Genomic DNA, 17,106 nt, shown 5'->3' with positions numbered 1-17,106 from the left:
GCCGATGGTAGAAGTCGCGGCGTTTGGGGTGGTGTTCGTCCACTTCCTATGCTATTCTGACTATTTGTCGATGACTTCCTTCGTAGATTTCTGCAGATAAAATAGTTTCTCGATCAATCTGAATTACTTTCCTTGGTATCTTTGAAAGTACAGACACTATTGCATATTTACATCCTAGATAATTTTTATATTAATTTTTTATACGAATACAGTCAGCAATTTCTCAAAACACTTTAAACTATGGAAATGGCACAGTAGGTCACCTTTTAGATGATTGACGACATAGGCCGGTGGGACAAGTTCGACCCATAACACATTTGCCCTCACAGACCTCGCGGTTATGCGCGAGACCTTCGTAGCTGATGAGAGTTAGTCGACAAGCCTCACAATCCTGGGCAGATAACGCTAGGCTCGGGTAGCGCTCTCGCAGTCGCCGTCTCTCCTGTATAAAAGCACACTCTTATGTAAAATTAGAATAAATTGTTGATAACTATCTAATACGTTCATAATGAAAGAAGAATTTCACTCTTCTAAGCTGAAATAATTAGTTGTTTTTCTTTTCATAATCATGTATTTTCTATTTTTGGTGTTTTTATTATGTGCGGCATAATATATACTGATGTTACAATGTATAAGCTAATTTTTAATGTATACTTTTAAAGATTTTTGAGACTTTTTTCATAATTAAGGAAGACACCGATTATATAAATTAATAAGATTATTATTTATATTATGTAACAATATTTTTGTGATAGACTTCACAATAAAATCCTAAAAAATAATAAAAATTAAATACATGGTAATAAAAGATAATTGTTCAGTATATGTTCTATTAAATTCTATATTATTATATTATTATAAATTTATATTCAATATAAATTCTATATTATAATATGAATTTTTATAAAAAGAACTTTTTGTAGATAAGTATGAATATAGAAAACTTTTGAGTAAAATATAAACAAATTTAAAAAATAAAATTTTATTCCCATTCAGTATAATTATATATTTTAATAGAATCTTACTTATTTATGTTAATTTTTGTATTACTATAATATAAAACATAATACAGTAAACACTGATTACAATTACTAATTTGTGATATAAATCAATAATAAAACATGCATATATCAAAATAATAAAATATTTTTTCATCTCAATGATTGTTTTAAAAATGAAAATTTGATTATAAAAGTTAAAATTATTCATATATATCATTAAAATATTTATATAATTAATATGTTTTAAGCATAATACAATAGAATCTTTTATGATAGGGTTTAAATATTTTGCATTGTAAAGTTCGCAACATTTAATACAGTTTACGTTTTTTAATAACTCACAATTTAACCATTTTAAATGCTTTACTTAAATGCTTCTATAAAATAATGAAATATAATTTAATATATTTCGAAAAATATAGAATTATCAAAATAATTTAAATTGAAAATAAAACAGTATGCTGAAGCTACTATTGAATTTTATTAAACAATAGTCCTCAGATACATGCATGGTAAATAATGTATACGAATTTTATGAATGGTAAGTGTGTAAATCCTGATTGTTGAGAAAACTATCTATATTAACTCGAGTCTCGTTTAAAAAATACTATTATAGCTAAATAAGAAAAAATATTAAATGGAAATATAAGAACGAGAAATAGATAATAAGATAAATTTATGTCTTATGTGATGGATAAATGATAAATTTTACACAAGAATACATATAGTTTCATATTTCTGTAGAGTTTTTCAAGATTTGAAAATGAAAATTGATTTAATAGAATATTTTAAGTCAAATATTTAAAACATAATCATTTTCATTATGAAGCATATAATTTATAAAATAATGCGGTAATAAATACCGCAGTAATAATTTTCCTTTTAAATACCCACAATATATGATGAACTTTATTTTATAAAATCAAAGAAATTAATTAAGCATATTTTGTTCCAATAAATAGATATTTTATTAAACCCCTTTTTTACAATTATTTGCTTTATTGTAAGGGATATAAAAGAAATATGTCGGTATACATTATTTCGGTATTAACTACAAAACATCATTAAAAAAATTTAATAATATTGAATTGAGTTAAATAGTGTCATTTGAAACAGTTCTGTTGGAAGAATAATATAATAGTAATAAGTTTGAAAGCCAAATTAAAAATAAAATTAAATATATTTACATGAAAATTTGAGATACATTCGAAGAAGAAGAAAAAGTTGAATCTTGATATAAATAACGAAAAAAGACAAAGTACACAAGGAACTAAAGAATGGCAAAATAAATGATGTCGAGTATAGAAAAAAATAATTCTGAAAATATGTAATACCGAACTAAGAATATAAGGAAAAATATAAATCGATTTAAACAAATAAATAGAATTTATAGAAAAAGAGAACTACCAACATATTTTAAGGCTAAAATAAATAAGAATATCGATAAAGTATGTACGGTTATATAATAAAAATCCATTTAATAAATTTGACGATAAGAAAGTATTTTTAATGAATGGAAAAAATAATAAGCCTTATATATTACAAGTTTGATGGTTATTTTGTGCGTCTTTTAATCAGTAAAAAATTAAGAAGGTGAATAGCAAATTTGTTACATTCAAAAAGTTAGTTAAGTGATATGGGAAATATGTTTAACATTTGATTTGAACGAAGAGTGATTGAAAAAAGAAGCTAGAATGTTTTAATGAATTTCATACAATATTAATATGAATATCGGAAAAAAGTCTGTCAGAATAATATACAATTAGAAAGGATACAAACTAATAGGTAGTTATTCAAAACTTATTATTATTATGATTATTATAATATTATTTCAACAAGAAAAAAGTACAATCATAAAAATAAGTTATAGAAATATATTCCGTAATAACAAAATTAATAGAAATAATAAAATATTTTAAAATATTAGTTATTTTAATCATTAAGAAGAGGAATATTTTGCATAGTATGAGAAAAAATAGAAATGGTAAAAGTGCTTATAATTCTATCGCAATTCTAAATCACGTAGAATTCAAAATTGATCTTAAGAACCGATGAACATCATATACAATTTAGCTATACAAGTGGTATAGGCAATGGAATTGATGCTGCTTTATACCGTAGAAGCTGTGTATAATATCCATGTAACGGGCAGTGAGTCGTATAAGTTTGTTTTCTCAAGTTTTTCGATTAGCATAATAAAAGAACTCTATGCTCTAAGCAACGTATAAAAATCGACAATATTTAACCAATGTAATTTTTGATAATTCGTAATTAAAAAAATAAAATATTTTTCAGGCCGATGTCAGTGTTGGTAAATAAAATAATGAAATTGGCAAGTATAGTCATAGAATGAAATTTCGGTAAAAGCCATGATTCTAAGATATGATTTTGCATTCAATTCTAATAAATGATGAGTTTGGTGCATTAAAGAAAATAATAATATATTTATACAACAGCTCATAAATATTAGTCACGTAAATAATCCAGTCTGTTTAACAGATACTTTAAATATAGATTTTTGTAACTTCAACTCTTACAAAAAGAATGAATTATATTTCTAAAAAATTAGGATACACTTAAAAATAATGTGTCAAAAGAATCATTATTAAGAATGACAATAAGTTTACAATACTAACAATTGATTAGATTTAAATTAAAAAGACTTGCTACCAGATAAGGAAATTATAAGTAAAACTTAATGATTTAATTGATAAATAATTTGGTCGAGTTATTCGCACTATGCAATCATATTGATTGATAGATTAAACAGAATAACAATAAAAGAATTATCGAGTTTATTTCATTTAAGATAATCTTGATCAATTAAAAGATTAAATTTACTTCTCAGCTTTTGATTTACGAAACAGTTTTTCTCATCTAAGATTATTCTGGTCGTCCATTAATTATATATCGTTAGTTTCACCTCTTGATTAGAATAAATATTTACGTTACTTAAATATATTTTTAAATAGATGAAAATATTTTATTCAATAGATCAAAATTACTTTTGTGCTTTTAAAAATAAAAATCTTAATAGTATTTACTTGTATAATATTTTTGCAATCATAGAATAATAAATAAAAGTTGAGAAATATTATGTTTTTTACATACAAACAGAATTATTTAGAATTATAAAAATATTCTTAGAAAAATATTCATTTGTACAAAAGAAGAATTATTATTAAGGATGAAAAATTGACAAACAAGTGTTATTTATTGAAACAAGTAACGCAAATATAAAATAAGTTACGTAATATCACATGTTATGTATGTTGTTATGTAATAAATTATATAATAAAATAAATTATGTTAATATCATATGCAAGTTATGTAATATCTTGTAAGTAGTTTGGTACATTGTAGTACAGATCCAAGTTATTACAGTATTATTTTCCTACAAATATACTGCGATGGTGCATTAAGGTCTGTATTTTTTTTAAGATAAAAAAAGAAGTGAAGTGACCTGTAAATATTAACATTGAATCAGAATGCGAATTATAATTTTTAGGCTTTAACTACTTCATTTTTCTTTATTATTATATTTTATTTTTCCTTTATAACATTATTATGACATTAAAATTTAAATAAATTATATGTAACCGTTTCATTTTTAAATACAATCGTATTTGAATTCACATATGTGATATTATTATTCTATTATATTTATTGAATTATATAACTAATTATATTGTCACTGAGAACAAATTGTATTAATTTGTGATTTGTTAACTATGCGAAGGATTAGCATATTTCAAATATAAAACATCTAATGTACTTTTTTTTTTTAACTAATATTCTGTTTTTAAACTAATAATTAAATTAATAATTAATTTAAATTTAATATGATAAAGTTATATATTCAGGCACTAAAAAGTGTATCAGTTTTTATGCAAGAAAAACTAGTAAAAAATATTTTTGTTATTGTATTTTGTAATTATTTTAAGTATATTGGGCTTATATGACTAAATAGTATTAAAAACAAGATGCTATAGTATAAGTATAAATATGTAATTAGTATTTTAATAAATATATGCTACCAATATATATTTTAACAAAAACAACTAAGATTTTGAATGCTTTTTTATTACTAATACTGAGTTTACAAAATTTATACAAATTTATCCTTACATATCTATTGTATTTAAAGGCTATTCAAAATTTCATCGTATTATTTAAAACTTCTTAGAAGTTGTATAAACTTGTAACCGATTGAAGATCACAATTTACATCTTGTGTCTTTGAAAAATGACCTAATGCATGGAATTAAGGAATTAAAATTATTTATTTATTTATTTATTTATAGAGCATGTAAATTTCATCGGAACTTCGTGCATAAATGAAAAAATAAGAGGAGCGAACTAAAATATGACTTAAATAACACAATTTTACAATTGGTAGAAAAATATCAAATTATTTTATTAAATATGGCAATAATTCTAATATATACATTTATTATTCTATTATATTATTCCCCAATAATTATATAAAAATTTTTTTTAATATAATAACTTTTATTTGGTATTATATTTTCATACTTCAGTACATTGTAATAAATGAAAATTTAAATTTCTATAATTATTTTAATTAAAAATTTTGTTTTTATAATAGATTAAAAATTAAAAATACTAGAAAAGGTAAGGAATAATTTTTTAAAAACAAGTTCATAATAGAGTTAATAATAAAATCTTAAGGTTTTAATATACATAAGCATTTTTTGTTTTCAAAAAAATTGATTTTCGTAATGTTGAAAATATTTTTTTTAAAAAATAAAAACTTGATGATAGTAATGAATGAAAATACACGTATGATCTATATTTTAGAATGGTACACGATTCACTTTATTTATTGAGGTTTATAACATTTATTTTACCTATTAAATTATTGGTAAAAAGAAGGGACAAACAAATATATGAATAAGAAAAAAATATGAAATTGACTTAAAAATAAGCAATTAATAAACTTGAAACTAATACTTAAATTTTTAATTTAAATATTTGAGTGATTCTTAATTAGAATGAAGATTTACATTAGAATTATATATAGAAATTTAGATGTAACCCTGTATGCATCCATTATATTTATAATTAAGGAATTGAGTATTAAACACGTGGTTAAAAGAATAAAACAATATTTTACATACGTATTGTTAATCATAAAAATAGACATTCTTTTTTTATTGCAAACTAATTATAGATATATGTGTCAAATACTTTGTTTTATATAAACACTATTTTTTTTAATGAGACAAATGCAAATTATATTACATCTTGGAGTCGATTGGACTCGAAATCTTCCAACTGCTGTTGAAAGCCAATGTTGGGATTGGCAACAGCTCTTCCAACTCTCACCACTTTTAAGGCATCCTTCCACGAGAGATTTGTCGTACTCGTGATATATGCGACGGCTACTGTCACGCTGCGTGACATTCCTGCCAAACTATCGAATCCAACAGATAAACAAGGAAACGAAAAAAAATTATATTATCAAGGGAGTTATCAGATGCCGTTTATAAGTGTATTAAAATATAAAAATTGAAGCACGATAATTAATTTTTTTACTAAGTTATATTGTATAAAGCAGGTTTGTCGCTATGTTAGTCAAAGCATATATGAAAAAACAATTGGAAATTTTGAAATATTAAATTGCTTAAAATGTGTTTTAAAATATTGAGATTTCTATGATTAACTATATCGCATACATTCAAATGATAATTAATAAAACATTAGTAATTGGCGAATTAATTTTATTATGTATTATAAATTTAATTATTTTTACCAATGTATTAGAACGTTTCCACCGCGTAAACGAGCTGAATGTATGAAGTCGTTGCAAACTGAGAAATATTGAGACAGGTTTTGATCTGGCGTATCGGCGGCCATAATACAGAGATAGTGTTTATCCTGGCCATGAAAAAGTATATGTAGATTATGTAATATTATATTTAATCATATTACTTACAAATTAATTAAGGAGTCTTGCAGTCTAATCATTGATATTTGATCGCTTTTATGATAAGGATTTATTCATTCCTCTCGTTTCATAAATCTATCATTGGAAAATGAGAAATAATGTTTATTTATATTTAGCGATGTACGAATAGTATTAATTAATTTAATATCTGAATAATTCTTTAATCAAGAATAGAAAATAATGATTTTAGATATTAAAACACATATTTATCATTTGCCATTCGATCAATGTACTCTTCTATCAAATTTGTTATGATTTTCTCTGTATACCTATATATATATATATATATATATATATATATATATATATATATATATAATAAAGTTCTGATCTAAACATTTGTTTCTCATTGTTATTTTTTCGATTTCATGCAATTTAGTAGCTATACTAATTAGTAAATTTATTAAAATATATGGGTTATTATATTTTATTTTCGAATAAAATGCTTAGTAAAAGTTACAAATTTTAATTTTTTTTCTTTACCTTATCATTGTACGAATTACCTATGAATTATGTCCATTCCGTAAAATACTCGTAAAAAGGGTAGATTGTTATAGATTAGCGTTAGGGAAATGATTTAGTAGCTTGTATTAAATTACTTTTCTTTTAGTTCTGTTAATGTACATAGTAAATAATGACATTGAACATTTTATTTGTTATCTTTATTTTGCTATTAAAAAAAAAACTAATAAGAAATAAGGTGAAATAAATCTGTACTAGAAAAATAATGAACTTAGGAATTCATATTTTCTCTTTAAGCGTTGAACTGAACTTGAGTAAACACTTTTATTGCATAGTAATTCTTCATGTATGCAAATACAATGTTAACGAGGTGTAAAAAAATAAATGATTGAATATTTTTTGATATTTTAAAACGACCTTTATCATATTTTATATATTAAATAATTTTTAAATTAAATATTTTAATATAAAATATTTTATTTATTATTTATTCCTGGGCAAAAAAATTTGATATGAAGACATTTTTTGTGGTAGCATTTCCAATGGATCTTTTTAATAATTTCTAACCAAAAATTTAACGATATATGTTAATCAAAATATTTATTTGTACTTTTAAAGTGTATTGTTCTTTTTTATAAAATCGATTTTATAAATGGAAATTATTTTACAATTTCAATTTAAAAAATAGAATCTTTTGAAAATATATGTTTTTAAATAATGATAAGTTTTTAAAGTAATTTTAATAATTAAATGTAAGCTCTTTAAATGTTTGATTTTCTATCTGATTAATATTGATTTTACAAATACCCATTGTGATTTTAATTAAAGTTTTTATTTTTTTTATTTAATTTAATTTTTATTAATTTAATTTTCAGTTCAAAGATATTGTATTATATATCTAAATGACTAAACTAAAAATATAAACATTTTGATTTGCATTAGAGAATACGTCTCCATTTAATTTTAATTTCATGTTTCCATTCATTGTTTGTCATTTTTAATTACATCCTTATATATACTCATTTACGCTTACATATATGTATTGAAAAAAGTTTAACTAATTCAGCGCTTTTACCAATAATTCGATTTTTATAGAAAATATTTATAAAACTTTGATTACAAAATTTAATTATTAAAAGTAGGAAAATGTCTCATTGAAAATTGGGGAAGTAATTGTTTAATAAATGATTTTGATAAATAAATGTAATCATTTTTCAGACAAAACTTAAGCGCAGAATTTTCGATTGATTAAATATTATATGAATGTATTAAATATTACAAATACTCGCAAGATAAATTAGCAAAATTAATTAAATATCTCTACAAATTGTTTTTAATATTTGTAGCAAAAAAATGTTGTCAACTACAAATAAATTTAACAGCAAGTACGTTATCTTCTGCTACAATTATTGTTTACATTTAGTATTATTTCATTTGTAGATAAGGATAGGATAATCACAAGCGTTCTGATAATCACAGGTCGATACGGTTGGATAAAATCATAAAAATAGTTAAATTGCATTTTACCAGTAAATTTCGATGAATCCGGTTGAATCACGCTTAGGACAACCAGATTTTTTATATTACTTTTTAACATTATATTGTGCAAATCGATATGCTATTGACGGATACGTATTGCTATCTAGATTTTATTAAAAATACCTTTTCATATGATTTCTCGTTTTCTTTATTTACACGTCATCGTTAGTTAAAACTTGTTATTTTCGATCTTCAACTATATTACCCCAGTACTGAATTTGTTATTGAATTCGTAAAAATGGAATATCTTGCATTATAACAAATATTTCGGAATATTCTAACAACGTCAAGCGTGTGTTGAGGTACTAATCAAAGTAAAAAATCTGATTATCCACCCTTATGTATAATGAGAAGCACAAAGTTAAGACGAATAATAGTTATTGAATTGAATTGAAGAGACGTAAAGAAACTTACGGAGTGCAGCTGTCGGGCAGCATCGTGAATTGCGAGGATATGTGTGATCTCGAAGCGTTCGAGCTGGGCCGAGTCCTTGCTGTCTCGATAGTTGCCGACATAGAGACCAGGTAGCACCTGCAAACAGCTTCCGCGTAAAGCCGTAAGGATCCCCGGATGACACTTGCTATCGGGAACGGAAGGGTGAAGGAGAGCTCGTATTGGAGCGGTTAGAAAGAGGGAGGGAGCGTATCATGTGGTGCATACGCGCCCAGTAGAAAAAAGGTCAGACAAAAGCGTAATTGAAATATACATCCAGCGATAAAGTTGTGCTCGCACGGGCACGGCTTTATTGCCCTGCGCTTGTCGTTAGAAATATCAAAAGTCAATTTATCGCTTCTTTTAATGCCTCTCTCACTCGCTCTCCCTCGCGCCACGGATTAATGATCGTTTTATATTACGTATCAATTCCCCCCTTGGTCCCTGTTTCATTTTTCCGTGCCTCTCTCCCCCTGTGGCTCCTGAATCCGCCGCCACCGTGCCCCCTCCTATTCGAGGACTGCCGCCATGACCGCCCCCTGCCCCCTGCAATGATTTACGCGCTTATCGCGGAGCGGAGACGCAGTTCGCACCGGCCTTCTCAAGCACTCGGTCAGCATCTACGAAGCGACGAACATGGGCTCACGTACGCGCCGCCGTTGGCTGATCTTCGCCATCCTCGGCGCCCTCGCAGCCGGCCTCGGTGACGCCACCCCACCACCCTCGTCACCCACTAAAGGTACTCACTGGAAGTACTCGGCCTCCGATTTGGACGCCGGAAATCCGATTGTCGTCACTATGGCTATACAATTGGATCGCATCCTGGGGCGGGATGATGCTTTTGCGCGCTTCTAAACTGTGTCCTCGGCTTCATCGACCCGCCACCAGTGATTTCTCCTCGCGCGATCGCCTCAATAAGGGATGTCTTCTAAACGAAAGTGTACTTGCGTCACAATCATAAATAAAGCATACGAGTGTAACCAGATTTAATACGGTGTCACAAAAAAATTATTTTATAATACAATTTAAGAGATTATTAATGGAGATACACCTATTCAATTGAAGCCGTTAATCAAATGTAAATGGTTGGCGAAAAATATTTGGCGCAAAAACACAGGCATTAATGCTCCCCTCTCCAATGCTTAATTGGCCGGGAACTTTTTTTAACGAGCTTTATTTTTTCTATATTTATCGATTCCGTCTACCATCCGGCTTTAACTTTTAGCTGACGTTTACTCTACGCGCACATATCGAAATTATCGCCGGTTTACTTTCATTAAATACATCCACATCTGTGGCTTCAATAGTATCTCCCCTCCTTTCGGCACTACCCACCTGACTTTTCCATGGATCACTAATTCAAATCTCATTGTTTTATATTTGAAATGAAATTATTACGAATTATTCAACAACTGTACGTTGAAATTTATTGATAAGCAGCAAATCTTTCGTGTGAAATTGAATTAATGATTAAACCTGTAATGTTTAATTACTTTTGGAGAATAAATTGCCGAGTCGATTTTCAATAATCATTTAAATGAACAAAATAAAATGAAAGTAAGAAAAACGCTGGTTACATGAAACACTGTTTTTACGGGCTAATATAATACGTGGGCACGATTTGTGGATGTAGATTCGGATGATCGAAACGAGCTCCAAGAAAAAGACTTTTCAATTTATAATAAATATTGCCCGATTAATTTTTGTAATGAATTAATTTCAAATTATACATATTTGAATGAAATGCAACTAACATTCAATAATAAGTCGAATGAACCGAAGAATCATTGAGTATAATATGTTTACATAATTTGAAATTCTTTAGAATAAATATTCTTATATGAAGTAAATAAATATTAGATATCGAGAATTTGTCCAGCAGTTCTACTCTTAAATTAAATTAAGGTTATGTCTGTTTATAGTAGGCCAAGTCCAAGACTTTGTTTTTAAATTAATATAAACACTTTCACAATATTTTTATGTCAATGTAATATAAGAACATTATTAATAACTCTTCGAATAATTTAAATATTTCAGAGTTCGATATTATTAATAATGAAATAGAATGATCGTTATTAGATCAATATTTTCCTTATTGACCTTCGCACTTTATGAGGTTGCTTAAGAATGCAAAGTACTCAACCGTATTTGGCAACCACGAATGAAAGCCGACGTTTATCTGTTGAAATTATAGCTACTCGAAGAGCTTCAAACTAATGTAGTGTGGATGAATTTGTAGGTAAAAGGACGCAGAATGAAATAGAAACATCAACTATCGCGATCACGTCATTACGAATGTACCACCTGGATCCACCGTCAAGGCGCCGCTTCCTTAGCGCTTCACTACCTTCACCAACGCTGACTGTTGGCACTTTTGATGACACAGAATCAGCAATCGTCCAGGAGCCAACCAAAATATCTCAAATTGAATCCCATCAATTTAATGCCATCAAGGAGGACGATGTTTTCAATTGGCTGCACGGATTGACGCAAGAGCGTAAGCGCCTCTTCCTTGATAAAATCGGCTGTACATCCTGTACTTGTCCACGTAGCTGCACCCGCCGGAAATGTAAGAAGACCGGACACTTAACCCCAGAATCGAGGAACCTTGAACCGCCACCGCCTCCGCCTCCGGAATCTGATATCATCACAACGACTAGTACATCACCCCCACCGCCTCCCACAACAACAACTCCTGAGCCGATGACAACAATCAGGACGACGACCACTAGTACGACTACTACAACGCTTCGACCTACAACAACTACCACCACGACAACAACTGAACTACCACTTAGTAGCTCAAAGTCGACTCCAAAGTTGATCGAACCAATACCAACCCCAAAATTCATCGATTACTCTTCTGTGCCCACCCCCAAGAAAGAGAAGTCCAAATGCCGCAGGAAAAAGAAAGGCGGTAAGGGAGCGAATTAAGGGGTATGGGAACATGACCTCTTCGCCTGTTACTTTTTCGTCTTTCGATTATTGTATAGAGCATCTGCTATTTTAATCGTGCACGCTGATTCTCGAATAAAGGGAAATTTATCTGACTAAGCCTCCTTTTTTCCTCTTTTCGATTCTTCTCTATGTTTTTATCTACATCGTTTATTATATATTTTCTGTGTTTTCCCTTATTTTATTTATATTTTTTTATTTTTCACCATAGTGATAAGCACGATTTAATTTTTAGAAGAATATGACTGATTCAAGACACTTTTATCAACATCAAATTTTCTAGAATCTCTGACGTTGATGTAATGTTAAAATATAAGTGATAGGTTTACGTTTATTTTTGCTTTTAGTTGTACAATGTCCCAAAAAAAATTTCCTTAAGAATCAAATTTATAATAGTTGAATAATTTGTAATTATCAAATTACATTCTGGAAATGGGAGAAAGAGAGAGAGAGAGAGAGAGAGAGAGAGACATATAATTTTCATCTCATTATCTAAAGATAATAATCTAAATATTAACTATGACTTTGTTAATCAGCTATTCACATTTGCATTATTATGTATATATCACGAAAATAGATTCATTTTTATGTGTTAATTATTTTGTAGAATATCTGATATTTCGGTAGTATATTTCAAATTTAAAATAAAAGAAAACTCGAATGATAATGTATAAGTCAAGTATGATTAAATTATTACTACCTTGAATCGCTTTCGTTTTGAAAAGACTGTCTATTAATAACTCATTAAACGATTAAAATTCTGAATAATATTCAGTTTATTGTTTTTATTAAAGCATTTATTTTGTGGACTATAAAATAGAAATTTAATATTTTTTCGCATTGATCTTCACTTGCTCATGCTATCATTAAAATAGGAGACTAATAAAATTGAAAACAAGATACTAAATATTCAACAATCGATTTGTCATTTCTTATGATTAAATTAACTATGTTATTGCTATGATTGGTATTACATCAAAGATTATACACTTGTGTATGTTTTAGCCTTATCGGCAGGGGGGAGGAAGAGAGAATAATACTGATTGAAAAATGGCATTATAAGTTACCTTGTCACGCGGGACAATTGTTTTTAGGTTAATTCTATACGTTCGGCAAAAGGCGCCAATTTTAAAAACAAAGCAAAGTATTTCCAGTTGTGGACGTAATTCTCGATGCGTTATTGCGATAAGAGATGCCACTTGTGGTTAAATTATAGTTATATATATGGATATCAAAAGCTAAATTAAGTGTTTTTCATCGCGGTAATGGCATTTCTTTTTATCTCTTTATCGGAGAGTCGATGGTATATTTGGTAATTTTAAAAATGAATTGCTGATTATTGTTGTTAATTTTTTAATGTTATATAAATTAGTTATTAATTAACTTTAACTTAAATTTCGATTAAATATGAATTTAATTAGAACATAATTTACTCAATAGACCAAACACTGATTTATGACAAGGTTGATATTTTCACATGAACAAACCTTACATAATGTTTAGGTAAAATTTCATATTTAAAGTATAGTTATTCAAATTAGTTATATATAATATGATTTTATTATCGAATATAATAACGATACATTATTTAATTGTCCTTTTATGATAATATTTTATAAAGTATTAAAAATTTTCTTTTTAGCGTAAGGTACGTGCTTTAGTTACATATTATTTTTTTATTATTGGTCAAATAACAATAATAATTTTATCACTTGATAAGATTTATTTCATAATACTATTTTGTAAGTAAATAATTATATTTTTATTTAAATTTTTAATTTATGTATTTATTTATTTTTCTGCGGAAAATTCTTTTACTATTAAATTAAATTTAACATCAAATAAACTTTCGGTGAATTCTAATTATGATGAAAATAAATTATTGTGAACGATGATTAACACATTTGAACTAAACTTAATAGATAGATCCATTAATATAATATTACAGTGTAAAAAAGTATATTTTAATTATAAAGATAAAATAATAAATTTGAATTTCCAAATATTAATGATGAATACGAACTTCATTAGATTATTAATTATATTAGATTATATTAGATTATGTTACTAACTAAAAATATATTTTATTTGGTTTTTATCAAACCAAATTTTAATTACTTTTATTTGAAAGCATTATTCCGGTATTTGATTTTAATTGAAATAACAATGAATAATATAAATACACATATATGTAAATATAAATGTTTACGTATATATATATATATATTCATAATATAAAATCAAACACTACGATCGTGTCAGATTGTAATAGTTTGTGAATAAGTTTTAAGGAATGTATGTACATTATTCTTCTTCTATCGTATACATATCTAAATAAAGTTAAAATTGTCAAGAGCGCATGAATACTATATTAACACCAAACTATTTTATGGTTGATAGATTACTTTTACGTATTTCACAAATAGCAAGAGATACTGTTAAAATGGCTAAGCCTAACATTTGTTCAATTAAAGTACAACCTAGCTATAAATTTTCTACATGAGCAATATCAATCATTCATACAATGTAGATATGAGACTTGAATTAGTGTCATATATGCTTGAATATGGCTTTATGTGAATTAAAATGTATCACATAAGTCATGCATGTATATCTTAAAGTCAAAATTCACTTTCTCAATAATTTAATTTTTTAACATAATTTATTTTTTGTTAATCGTGGTGTATTTATTTTATAGACAGATCTTATTCCTATAATCGTTTTTATTGTATTAAGTGCCTTCGTCCATAAAATCGTTCAAAATCAAAAAAATGGTGAATTACTTTTTTATTGTCATTAATAAATTGAAGAATTGTTTGGAAATACTTCTTCTAAGAAAGTTTTTCAAGGCATTCTTACTTTGAAAATTTGTTACATGGAGTTCATGAAATGAGTTTCAAAGTTGATTATTAATAGTAAATTAGGTCGAGATAGAGTAGGAAACGATATGATATATTAATACCTTAGATACCTTCGTAAATAACGTTAATTACTTTCATAAAATGAACGAATTGAATCCATATAAATTTAAATTTGTCAATGAATTCAATTACCTGAATATTCAATTTCTATATAAAAAAGCAATAGTATGGAATTTCCTTTAATGAATATAAATAATTGAAGTTTAATTTTTTTTATAAATGTCAACTTTACCAGTCATATTTTTGAAATATATACAATTTCATTCTGAAAATACTATTAAAAATTTTTCATCTTACTTTCCTACTGTTTCTTATTTTTTATTTACAATATGCCACTATAAGTATTTCACATTACATTTATAACATGAATGCAAAATTGTTATCAATTATTTTTAATAATATTTCACTAAATTCAGTAATTTCAATTTTTGAATAATTTTTTAAACTGTTTTTCTATTAATGCAATTGAATGAAAAATTTTTTTTTTACATTAATAACAAAAATGTATCGATAATATTGCTATAATCGATCATTTATTTTTATTTTGATCTAGCTAAAAATAAAGCACTTAAATAATAATTTATTATCTAATAAATATTTCTTACTACACTTCCAATGTATTAATGAGAAAAGAAATAAGAAATGAATAAGAAGTTTTACATGTATTAATAACCGTCTGTAATTCTAATTTCACTATTGTTATTATTTTTCAATGTTTTACAATAAACTCTATATATTTTAATAATTTAACATGATTTATATTAATAGATAAATAGTGTATATTGATTAAATAATGTATAATTATAATTATAATTATTATAATTTCATTATAATAGAAATATAATGCAATATATAGAAGTATTTGTATTGATTTGGCGTTTTTAAGTGATTTGTTAATTAATAATTGAAAGACCTTTTATTGAACTGCTTTTGATAAAAAAATTAAAATTAAAGAAATATGAAATGTGGTATTTCATCATAATCAATTACACTTATAAATAATATTCCATTTTAATTAATATAATTATTTAGGTCCTTATTAAAGATAATATTATAGTAATTTGTAAAATATTTCTGTTTTAGTTTTAGTTTACGATTAATGAGAAAAAACTGAGATATGTAATAAAGTTTTATAATTAAAATATTATTTCAATTTTTGAGGTATTACAAGTAATATAATATTACTTTACTTCGTTTAACTCTCTGAATAACAATTTAACAGATAGTATACTCTGTTCATTTTTGGCTGGCAATGTTCCTTATTGAAATATAACAAAATTTTACGAAATTAAGATTTCAGATTAAGATAGACTCTTTCAAGTTAGTTCTTATATGGGTAACGATCTCGTACCTTATTCATGCCATTGCCCATATTGGTTCAGTAAGAATGAGCCTTGTATGTAATCGAGTTGTTTAATCGATTCGCGTGTTTCGACGCCGGCGCCCCGGCGGGGAAAGTTTCCACATTTTCCACACAAGATCTCCTCCTGTCTCTAGCCTCAGCAATGAGCCGCATTCATCTATCGATGACAAATACTAGCTTAGTTATATCTTAGTTTGCTTTTGCTATGCTAGTTTAAGTAATACACTTACTTAGATGATATTATTTCCAGTTAATTATGATTTCCATTGTGCATTAAATAGCTGTGGAATATATAATATTTAAAAGCAGACTTGATATAATAAAGTTTAAAAAATCATATAGTAAAATGGAAATATATTTCATTTAAAAATAAGTTATATCAAATAAAGTATTACTACTAATATTATATAAGTATTAGTACTAATATTATATTAAACGTATAATGCTTTGATGTATTGATTGA

General features: G+C 26.4%; 2 protein-coding genes across 2 annotated transcripts in view; one reads left to right on the top strand and one right to left on the bottom strand.

Annotated features, from left to right (window-relative positions):
* LOC105366477 (dual specificity protein phosphatase 12) overlaps positions 1-16,859 on the bottom strand; it is a 20,298-nt gene extending 3,439 nt beyond the window's left edge. Inside the window, 6 exon segments of the mRNA XM_011504933.1 lie at positions 2-90; positions 264-442; positions 6,266-6,437; positions 6,777-6,901; positions 9,387-9,503; positions 16,632-16,859. Coding sequence (XP_011503235.1) covers positions 2-90; positions 264-442; positions 6,266-6,437; positions 6,777-6,901; positions 9,387-9,503; positions 16,632-16,652 — 703 coding nt within the window. The 5' untranslated portion in view covers positions 16,653-16,859.
* Positions 9,972-12,454, top strand: LOC105366476 (mucin-2-like). Its single transcript, XM_011504932.1, has 2 exons — positions 9,972-10,143; positions 11,644-12,454. Exons 1-2 carry the CDS (start codon positions 10,041-10,043, stop codon positions 12,336-12,338), a joined length of 798 nt encoding a protein of 265 aa, XP_011503234.1. The 5' UTR covers positions 9,972-10,040; the 3' UTR covers positions 12,339-12,454.
* Positions 16,860-17,106: the final 247 nt, after the last annotated feature.

The sequence above is a fragment of the Ceratosolen solmsi genome, unplaced genomic scaffold, assembly GCF_000503995.2.
Source record: "Ceratosolen solmsi marchali unplaced genomic scaffold, CerSol_1.0 scaffold4, whole genome shotgun sequence".
NCBI lineage: Eukaryota > Metazoa > Arthropoda > Insecta > Hymenoptera > Agaonidae > Ceratosolen > Ceratosolen solmsi.
The sequence above is the reverse complement of the archived record's forward strand: the minus strand, read 5'-3'. Positions and strand labels throughout refer to the sequence as shown.

Excerpts from the sequence above, each read along its gene's own strand:
- LOC105366476 (XM_011504932.1), top strand. The coding sequence starts at position 10,041 with ATGGGCTCACGTACGCGCCGCCGTTGGCTGATCTTCGCCATCCTCGGC. Across the intron at positions 10,144-11,643 it reads ACCCTCGTCACCCACTAAAG|GTAAAAGGACGCAGAATGAA; the intron begins GTACTCACTGGA and ends ATGAATTTGTAG.